The following is an 11,276-nucleotide window of genomic DNA, read 5'->3' as shown; positions in this document are numbered from 1 at the left end:
ACTCCATTCTTTGCCTGAAGTTCTTAGTAATAGTTTAATTTGAGAAAAACTAATGCTGGTCTTACCGAATTAGTTTCTGTACTGTGTGAAATGATGCTCGTTCATGTCTCGGCTGCATGATTTGAGAGTCTTTCTTGATCTTGTTTCCTTCCATGCCGCAATGTCCAGGAATTCACTGGAAAACAATGCACTTCTTCTTGGATAGTAACAGTTTGTAATAATAAATAAATAATAGTAAACTGCCCCCCATTGAGGGTAGCCCTTACGGACACAGTATATTCTCAAAAAAAATTATTATACATATGTAAACATAGATATTAAATTTTAAAGTAGGGAAACGAAGAAAAGGGTGTGAAAAATTACAATTGCTATTAATGTGACACCATGTGATTAATTAGGATTTGGCAGGATTTTTTTAACACAATTATCACAATGTCATCCCTCAGAGATGTTGGCAGAGTAAACTGCCGTTGAAATTCTTCGAAAAAAGCTGGTATAGTCCCTCGAGCACCTATGAGCAAGCCGAATACCTCAACGTGAATTAAGGCATATTTCAGCTTGAAATAGTTGACTGTAGGCTCATATATCGACTTCTTCTCAAGGTGGACCTCGGCTGACTGATGACATTCTACTTCAAAACGTATCGTGGGGTCCACAATGATGCCCTGTATATATTTTTCTATTTCAGAAGCTATGGGCAATTTTATATTAGATACTGGTACCGTATTGTTTCAATAGCGGATTTGTAGTCTATAAATAGAAGTGTTTTTTTCAAATTTACCTTCGAAACAACTATGAAAGCCTACTTTATTACTATCAAGATTGCTTCGACTTCTCCATCGAAGGCAGATATGTTTTGACCGGCTGCTGCATAAAAGGAGTAAAGTTCACAAAAGATACTAGCTCCACGCTTCAACATTCATATTTAGATCACATAAATATGATCCGTCAGTAAGTAACTTTTCTTCTTTTGGATATTTTATGTAATGTTTCGAGTGCTGAAAGTGTCACTTAAATTGGATTTGATTCTTTCTCATATATATTATTAATAAAATCATATTAATAAAAATACTGAGTGACCAAAAAAAAAATTCTGTCCATAGAAATGGATGGTTTAAGACGAAGTGCAAGGATATCCAGGTTCCAGAGAATAAGGAACTAAGACATCAGAAAGCGAATGGAGGCAGAAGAGACTGCGATGAAGAGAACTGAAAGAACACTGCAGTGGTATGTTATGGGCATGTGAGACGAATGAATGAAGGAAGAGAGATGGCGAAAGAGGATGATGGAATGGCCACCACCTGGACGGAGGAAACGTGGAAGTCCTAAAATATCCTGGAAAAATAGCATAATAATGATGATGATAAACCGTAATTTGGAGCAAGAAGACTAGAAGGCTCGGAAAACATGGAGAATGGGAATAAAGGGCAACCACTGAAGAAGTGGAGAAATAAGTATTGTAAAGTACCGTAGGTAATAAAAACTAAAATCTTGTTGACAGTGTTAACTACTAGCGCTTTACGGCCAATCTTATAATCACTAGAGGGTGGAGGTTGGTGTTCCTGAACAGTACTCACTATTTCTTTTCTGTACACTACGTTGGCATTCATGAATGTTGAACAGCAAGCAGGAATCGTGTGTGCAGTGTTGCCAATTCAGCGGTTATTCCGCTAGATCTAACGTTTTTCGGCTTAGTTTAGCGGATAAAATTTATGGAATTTGTATTGCTAATATAGGGATTTAGCGGGTATTTTTAGCACTCAGAGCGGCAAAATATAATTTTACATTGATAATATAGTAATTTAGCGGTTTCTACACGGCTTCACAGCGGATTTTTAAGAATCGAGTTGGCAACACTGCATGTGTGATCTGTGGGAGAATACGCATTCTAACCATTTTAGCGAGCAGTAACACGTGTTGATGTTTTGTGGTGTGGGGTTATGTTAACATTAGACGATAATTATTTTAACTATATTATTGTATAATATAGAAGTACATGAACTATGAAAATTATCAAACTAGAAGATATTCTTGCCCAGACAAAAACACCTGAAGATGATAAAAATGAACAGAAAGTGGAAGACGACAGCGATGACAGCAGTGAGGAATCTGATTTGGATATAAAAAATAAGAAAGCCACTTCAGTGCCTTGTGGGCGACCAAAATCGGGAAGAGTATGGAAAGAAAAAAGGAAAAGGTACGTGTGTCATTCGTATTTCCAGGCATTTAAAGTCGTATAGTTATTTACATAGATTTTCATAGCTGTACAGCCTCTTCCAATATTATTTTTATTACATAATTTCTATACACCGTGTTGACACTAAGGAGGTGTCAGCGATCGATATTTTCACACAGTTAATACTTCACGTTGAATTTCTCTTTGAAAGAAATCATACTTCTTTGCTCATGTTATATGTATGATACAGTTGTCAGTCTCTCCTCTATTCTTGTAGGTTGTAGGTCTAAATGTAGTTTTCTTTATACTGCAATTAACATAATTCTCGATTAAACATTGAAGAAGAGTATGTTGAACTTCTGTCTTTATTTAGTCAATCTTAGATTATCTTCCAACACCACACACAGGACTGACGCCTGAACTGAGTTTCGTTATGGGGTTATGGGTTAGATGGGTTAAATGAGGGGATAGATAAGCGGTATGAGGCCGAGGAATGTGAAAATTTTCAAGTACCGGTACGTTTTCTCTCCGGTGTGCAGTGTGGGGAGATATCGAAGTTTCGTTTATTTAAGTAAATAATTTGTTATGAAACATAAATGAACTTACTGTATTTATTAACAAAAAGAACATCTACAGTGGGTAATTTAACATACGTTTATTTATGCCTGTTTCCACTCGAAGTTGCACATGGATTTCACGTAAAAATGGAGCTTTCATTTTTACATTCCTTCTCTCTTTTGTCCCCGCCTCTCACTTCCATCATCATCTTAACCTACCTATTTTTCCCCACATTTCCAGCTGCTTTTGGACGTGAGTTCGATTCCCGCTTGGGCTGATACCTAGTTGGGTTTCTGCGAGATTTTCCCCAACATGTAAGGAGAATGTTAGGTAATATCATAGCAAATTATCAGTCTTATCTCGCCAAATACCATCTCGCTATAATCGCTAAATAACCTAATAGGCTAGTTGGTAAGGCTTCAGTCTAACCAGCTGAAAAACTTACCTTACTGTATTATTATAACTCAGTTTCACCCTAGAGATCATATTTTCCCAGTGTACAGTAAGCTGCCTCAATTTGGAAAGAAATACACAAAATATGGCTAATAACGTGTATTGTCCTTGTAGCTAAATGTCTCTCTTACTTACTTGCCTACAATTACTATGGTTGGAATCAAAGAGCAGTGTTGCAAAAGTCTCTGGTAACAATGATGACTGTTGTGTAAAGCTTACAAAGTCAATTTTATTTCTGATCTGTGGATAAGCTTCGGGGCTTCTACCGCATTGTCTTGGTGTTGGTGGCTGACGTTTCGACCGCTGTGTTGTGGTCATCTTCAGAGCGATATATACGAGCTCACAGACTATTTCCTTATCCAACTGCTCTGAAGATGACCACAACACAGCAGTCGAAACATCAGCCACCAATACCAAGACAATGCTGTAGAAGCCCTGAAGCTTATCCACAGACCATGTACACCAGCCGCGGAAGCCTACGCGAACAATTTTATTTCTGTTTTAATAAAATAATCATAATAGAGATATTTCTCTTACAATGTAGGCCTACAGTTTATCTTAGTGACAAATACAGGGTGTCTCAGGAGGACTGTGAAATACTTCAGGGTAATATAGTTTGGGTTAACCTACATTGATTTAACCTTATATAGCCTACCTATTTCCAAAGTGTAACGGTTGGGAAGAAATACTGGAACGTCTTGTGGTTTTGTGTATTATACTTGACATGTTATGCCAGATCTTTTTCACATGGCAACATGTGAGCGTTGCAACGCAGAACTGAATACACAGTCATTCACTTGTCATTTAATTCTTGTATTCACATAGTGAATATGCAGACATGCTTTTTGTTCATGGATTTTGTGATGGCAATATATTGGTTGCTGTAGAGAAATACACACAGCATTTTCCCAATTGAAGGATTCTATCTAGGTTGTTATTTCTTGTGTTTATCGGAAGTTTTCTGAAACTGGCAAGATACCAAGTGTTTCATTGAGATCAGAAAGAGAACCGGTACCAGTACCTGAAATGAATTTACAATTCATTGAATCCATAAGTAATTTGTCTTGTGTAATTACTTAATTTTCTCACTGAGTTTGTTCTTAATTATGAAATAAACTTATTAGAACAACACAAGATGTAAAATTTTCAATAATGTATCATATAACTATGTTTTAGGACGTAGAAATAAGTTTATAATGCCTCTCTCCATTTAAAAGTTCGCCCATCAATAACTTCCCAACCATTACACTTCGGACATAAGGCATATCAGGTTAAATTGATGTAGATTAACCCAAACTACATTATTCTGAAGTTTTTCCATTCCTCCTGAGACTTTCTGTATATAAAACTACATTGCTGTACTTACAGCCTGGACTGTTTTTATAACATAGGCATTTACTTCCACTCTAAAAAGATACTGTGAACAGATTATGAATTATACTAGAGTCCACGGCAATTCGGAAGGCGGGTTGTCTGCTAGCGTTTGCGTTGAGAGAGACAGATAGAGAGAGCAAGGCAGCGTACAACATTGCCACATCGTACTTCACGCACGTGCAATACAAATAGCGCAGGAGAGAATTTAAATTATCAAAAGACAATAATGACCTTAGCCGTTGATTACTGTAAGCATGACACCAAACAAACCTTCTTTCCTTCACTAACAATATTCTTTGCACGTTTCTCAATCCCACACCACATGCTTCTGCAACGTTGCTGCCAGCATCAAGATGGTCGGCAGCGTTCTGCTCGTTAACGTTTTTATAATAATTATACACCTTAAACACTATTTTCCGCGCCTGCTTGTATAATACTTGTATTTTTACAGTCTCTTCTTCCATTTATTTACCTTACATACACATAGTAAATGTTAGTTTTACTTATTCAATGTATTGAAACACTCGCACATGAACAAACGAACTCAGGAAGTGCTTGTTATAGACTGATTCTGATTGGTTCTCCTGTTCAAGCTTGTGACGTCACATGCCGTACAGGCTACGGCGCATCTAGTGGCCACCCGCCTTCCGAATTGCCGTCTAGTCTAGTGACCACTAAATCAGGCAGGTCAGAGAAATTTCGGTGTTGCTAAGGTTATCTAAGTATAAATGTTCGATTGAACAAACCACTTCAGAGAGCAAGGCAGTTTGTTCTCTCCCGAGCTCCTAATATTATCTCCAACATTGTTGCAAAACAAATTGTACCATTAGCTTCAGGAAAGACTGCTGATTTTAAAAGTATAATTATTTTCTAGATAAACCACTTTAAATAATTATAAAATCTTCTGAATATGTATATAGTAAGACTTTCCTGTGTTAAATTTCAACGTACCCCATTTACATGTTTCGACCTATTTATGGGTCATCTTCAGAACTGGTCGTTGTTGGTCTTGGCGCCACTTGTTCTGTTTCCTGTGAGGGTGTGTTCCTGTGGTATAGTGTAGAGTCAAAGAGTGTGTGTGTTTTGAAGTTGAGTTGTGTGTTGAGAATTTCGTTGGGGTGTGTTTTTGTGTGTCTGTATATTTCATATTGTTCTAGTGTGTTTAATTTCTGGCTTTTTGGTTGGATGTGTAGTATTTCCATGTCTGTGTTGATGTCTCTGTGGGTGTGGTTAGCATTTATGATGTGTTCTGCATATGTGGAGGTAGGTGTTTTGTAATTTTGTTATGGCTGTGATGTGTTCTTTGTAACGTGTTTATAAAATATAAAAACCTAAAGAAATAAATTTAAATCCGAAAAGTCATGTATTGAAATTTTCAGTAAATGAAGGCTTTTCTGTTTTTTGGACCAATAAAATTTTTTTGCGGGAAAAATGTACCTAAAATTCCTTGAATTAAATTTTTTGTGTGAAACATTTTTTCATGGGACTTTTAGTGTTCCCAAAAAGTGTAAATGTTGTAAGGATATATGTGGTTGGGTGGACTAGCTGCGAGGAGTTGTGATTCTGCTAGACAGCACTTCACGTTCAGCATTGTCAATCCATGTGGAGAGGTAATAGGCAACTTTCAAGAATCTGTTGCTTCGCTGTTTCCATATCTGATGACAGCATAATTTTCTCATCTGCCTGATTTAGTGGCTGCTACTTTAGAAGTATTGTATATTGCTCTGTGAAAATGTACAAACCATAATAATAATAATAATTTATTTATTTAATCTGGCAGAGCTAAGGCCAGTAGGCCTTCTCTTCCGCCCAGCCAGACTCTAATTTTAATTGAATACAATTGCTTACATAGTTATTACATTAATATCTAGACCATAAAACAACATGAAAGTAAATAATGAAAGTTGGATAAGTAATGTTAGTGTGACAATAATAAACATTGGTAAGAAATAGTTATAATAATAATAATAATAATAATAATAATAATAATAATAATAATGAGATAATTTAGATATTTATCTGTGATATATATAACCATTAAACATTGAGAAACCTGAAACAGCTATTATTGCTAACAAGAATTGTTAGAAAAATATTTTGTTAGCCTATTCTTAAATTGGTTTGATGTCTGACAGTCCCTGACATTACTCGGTAGGGAATTCCAAAGCTGAGGAACAGCCACAGTGAAAGAAGATGAATATGAGGATGTTCGGTGGGAGGCAATGGATAATAATAAATAATGTGGAAAGATTTTTAAGTCATCTTCAGTCTCACAGAACCATTCACGTGTATATTTATGGTTTGTAGAATGAGAATAGTAGAATGCTGAAATGTAAGATATGGGGAAGGTCCTTTCCAGATAGTAGACAAAACTCCAAAAGTTTTAGGAGCTAGCACATTTTACTCAAACATGTAATGAGAAAACCATTCGATGTAAGATAAAGCTATAATTATACTTACTGAAATATATTTTAAATAATTTCTGTGTATCTGTGCATGCAAACACATGCTCATCGGCAATGGGAGAGATTCTCTCCAAACCATCTCGAATAATTATCTATTGCTTTCTCATTTAAAACTTATTAAAAATCTGTTTACAATTTTAACAGGTTCTCATCAATTGTCAAAACACCAGGATTAAGGTTATCTAAAGAGAAGAAGGATCTACTAAGACAGGAATTGAAGAATGTTAAAGAACATGCGAGAGCTTTGATGGAAGAGAGAAAAAAGGAGAAGGAAGAAAGACGTCTTCGTAGGCAGGAAAACTTGAAACGACAAGAAGAAAATAAAAGGAAATCAGAAATAGTTCAAGTGGTAGGTATTTTATCTTTTCTTATTAGCATTCGGACTAAAAGTGAGAAATATTCATGCAAATATATCCATAAAAGTAGTTAAAATATATGACACAGGAATGACTACATATGACCAAAAATATGGATGTAATGTATAGGCTATACTAAAAATAAATTTTTCAGTGAATTTAATTTCTTTTGTTTAATGACAGAAATTGATAAAATTTTTTAAATTAAATGATTTATTAAAAATTTTACAAGTATTTGAACGGTGAAGATATATGAAAGGCTATATAATTATATACAGCTCACTCACTTTAGTATTGTTGAAATTATTATGGGATTTTGTTGAAGTTGCTTGTTTCTATAAAAGAATGACGTAGCTAATCACATCAATTTTAAATTAAAGTAGCCTAATTGTGCATAAATACCGGTAATTATTTCATTATAGTTGAATTTCCAAATACAATAGACTGTATACTTTTATGAAACTTCCAACTGTTTTATTTAGCTTAGTGTACTTCTATCATACGATAAGCCGTTTGTTTTTTACTCCTGCCTGTATTAAAATCTTCATTTCTTAATATTTCTTGTTTATATGCCATTATTTCCATTATTGCTGATTTCTGTTTATATTTATGGTATGATATAATTTATTATAAATGCTTATTTTTATGTTTATATTTCTGTGGAACAATTCTGATAGCAGAAATTATTAATGGAATTATACGAGGGTCATTTCATAAGTCATGGCATGTTATAGCTTCTGAATAACCGAAAATGTGGTTAGTGCAGTATATACGTTTGAAAATCTGTTGTACACAGTACGGGATGCCACTGCCAGATTGCGTCTGTGTGCATTGGTGGCTAGTTGACAGCACACGCAAAAGTTAGTATGCTAGAGGCTGTGCTCCTAGATGAATGTAAGTGAAGTTGAACAGTGGTTATGTGTGAAAATTGCAGTTCTTCGAAATGCTCGTCAGTGTTACTCTGACCTACGAGAAGCAATTGAAGAAGCCACTATGTGGGAAGCAGTTTGCAAACAGGGAGGACATCTTAACAGGGTTTCGACGAGAAATGGTACACATAGACGAATCATACACAGCCGATGGTATTGAATGCTTGCATCATCATTGGCAGAGATGTGTGGAAGCCTTGGGGGATTATTTCGTAGGGTGTTAGCTGTGAGTAATGTTGTTTGTTTTCTTTTGTTCATAATAAAACAATGATTTATATTTACGAAACTTTCAGTTTCTCTTACCCATTGCCTCCTGTACCCGGACCCAATTTGGTACTAGCATTGCGAAGCACATTCCATTAACCTTAAATCACAGATAGTGAATTTTTCTATTCCTGCATTTTTATTGGCTGATATAATATGGTTGAGCAGAGCATAGGTTATTATGAAACTAAGAAAAAGAAACCGTGGTTTGATGAAGATTGTTGCATGGTAGTAGAAAGAAGGAAACAGGCAAAATTGAAATTCTTACAGGATCCAGTTGAGGAGAAGAGAGATAATTATTTCAATGAAAGACGGGAAGCAAGTCGTACACTTAGGAATAAAAAGAGAGGTTACTTGAAGGAAAAACTGAATGAGGTAGAAACAAATAGTAAGAATAAAAACATTCGAGATTTATATAAGGGTATAAAGGAATTTAAGAATGGATATCAGCCAAGGGTAAACGTGATCAAGGATGAGAATGGTGACTTGCTTGCAGACTCTCCATCAATCCTAAACAGATGGAAAAACTATTTTGCGCAACTACTAAATGTACATAGGCCAAATAGAAATGATCGGGACGAAATTGAAATACAAACTGCTGAGCCATTTATACCCGAACCCACGCTTTCAGAAGTCGAAATTGCGATAGAAAATCTGAAAAAGTACAAGTCTCCAGGTATCGATCAAATTCCAGCAGAATTAATACAAGAGGGTGGAAGTGCATTATATAGCGAAATTTATAAACTTGTACTTGCTATTTGGGAAAAGGAAATTGTACCAGAACAATGGAAGGAGTCCATAATTGTACCTATTTTTAAAAAGGGGGACAAAACCAACTGTGGTAACTTTCGAGGAATATCACTTTTGTTGACGTCGTACAAAATTTTGTCCAATATTCTTTTGAGGAGATTAACTCCGTACTTAGATGAAATTATTGGGGATCATCAGTGCGGTTTTCGGCGTAATAGATCGACTATTGATCAGATTTTTTGTATTCGGCAGATAATGGAGAAAAAATGGGAGTATAAGGGTACAGTACATCAGTTATTCATAGATTTCAAAAAGGCTTATGACTCGGTTAAGAGGGAAGTATTATATGATATTCTTATTGAATTTGGTATTCCCAAGAAACTAGTTCGATTAATTAAAATGTGTCTCAGTGAAACATACAGCAGAGTCCGTATAGGTCAGTTTCTATCTGATGCTTTTCCAATTCACTGCGGGCTAAAGCAGGGAGATGCACTATCACCTTTACTTTTTAACTTCGCTTTAGAATATGCCATTAGGAAAGTTCAGGATAACAGGCAGAGTTTGGAATGGAACGGGCTACATCAGCTTCTTGTCTATGCAGATGACGTGAATATGTTAGGAGAAAATACACAAACGGTTAGGGAAAACACGGAAATTTTACTTGAAGCAAGTAAAGCGATCGGTTTGGAAGTAAATCCCGAAAAGACAAAGTATATGATTATGTCTCGTGACGGGAATATTGTACGAAATGGAAATATAAATATTGGAGATTTATCCTTCGAAGAGGTGGAAAAATTCAAATATCTTGGAGCAACAGTAACAAATATAAATGACACTCGGGAGGAAATTAAACGCAGAATAAATATGGGAAATGCGTGTTATTATTCGGTTGAGAAGCTCTTATCATCCAGTCTGCTGTCCAAAAATCTGAAAGTTAGAATTTATAAAACAGTTATATTACCGGTTCTTCTATACGGCTGTGAAACTTGGACTCTCACTCTGAGAGAGGAACATAGGTTAAGGGTTTTTGAGAATAAGGTGCTTAGGAAAATATTTGGGGCTAAGCGGGATGAAGTTACAGGAGACTGGAGAAAGTTACACAACACAGAACTGCACGCATTGTATTCTTCACCTGACATAATTAGGAACTTGAAATCCAGACGTTTGAGATGGGCAGGGCATGTAGCACGTATGGGCGAATCCAGAAATGCATATAGAGAGTTAGTTGGGAGACCGGAGGGAAAAAGACCTTTAGGGAGGCCGAGACGTAGATGGGAGGATAATATTAAAATGGATTTGAGGGAGGTGGGGTATGATGATAGAGACTGGCTTAATCTTGCACAGGATAGGGACCGATGGCGGGCTTATGTGAGGGCGGCAATGAACCTTCGGGTTCCTTAAAAGCCATTTGTAAGTAAGTAAGTAAGATATAATATGGTTACCATGACTTATGAAATTACCCTCATATGTACATCTTTTTTCTAAATTTTTTGTCTCTTGATTTTAATGTTTCACATTTTGATACTTCTTTCTTTAGATTGTTAGTGTTGGGAGTTCCTGTTTCAGTGATATGTTATCTTCGTCCTTCTTCTAACTTAGACTATGTGTGGGTAACTAGGTATGATTGGATGTACATTCCTTTTCAGATTAAGAATACAGCCAAAATAAAGAGAATGAAGAAGAAGCATCTACGACAAATTGAGAAGAGAGATACAACGGTAGTAAGAAAGTAACAAGGAAACTAGTTACTGGTACTTTCTACTTCTAAAGTTTAAAAAAGGGATATGAATTATAAAACATTTCTTGTAAATAAAGATGATTATTTTGTATTATGATAGTTGTTGCTTTATTTAGAAAGCCAATAGAGTAAGGAGGGAGACCAAGTTCTTACAGGAATAATTGAGGACCATTTTTGCAAAACTTCCTAACTGAAAAAATTGAATTTTACAGG

At 35.7% G+C, this 11,276-nt stretch overlaps 1 protein-coding gene across 1 annotated transcript; it reads left to right on the top strand.

Moving 5' to 3' along the window:
• Window positions 1-1,878: 1,878 nt before the first annotated feature.
• Window positions 1,879-11,157, top strand: LOC138692927 (coiled-coil domain-containing protein 86). Its single transcript, XM_069816288.1, has 3 exons — window positions 1,879-2,197; window positions 7,171-7,375; window positions 10,972-11,157. The coding sequence occupies exons 1-3, from the start codon at window positions 2,004-2,006 to the stop codon at window positions 11,056-11,058; spliced, it is 486 nt and encodes a 161-aa protein (XP_069672389.1). The 5' UTR covers window positions 1,879-2,003; the 3' UTR covers window positions 11,059-11,157.
• The last annotated feature ends 119 nt before the right edge of the window (window positions 11,158-11,276 follow it).

This window comes from Periplaneta americana, chromosome 2 (genome assembly GCF_040183065.1).
Source record: "Periplaneta americana isolate PAMFEO1 chromosome 2, P.americana_PAMFEO1_priV1, whole genome shotgun sequence".
Classification (NCBI taxonomy): domain Eukaryota; kingdom Metazoa; phylum Arthropoda; class Insecta; order Blattodea; family Blattidae; genus Periplaneta; species Periplaneta americana.
This window is presented reverse-complemented; position numbering and strand designations above follow the sequence as displayed.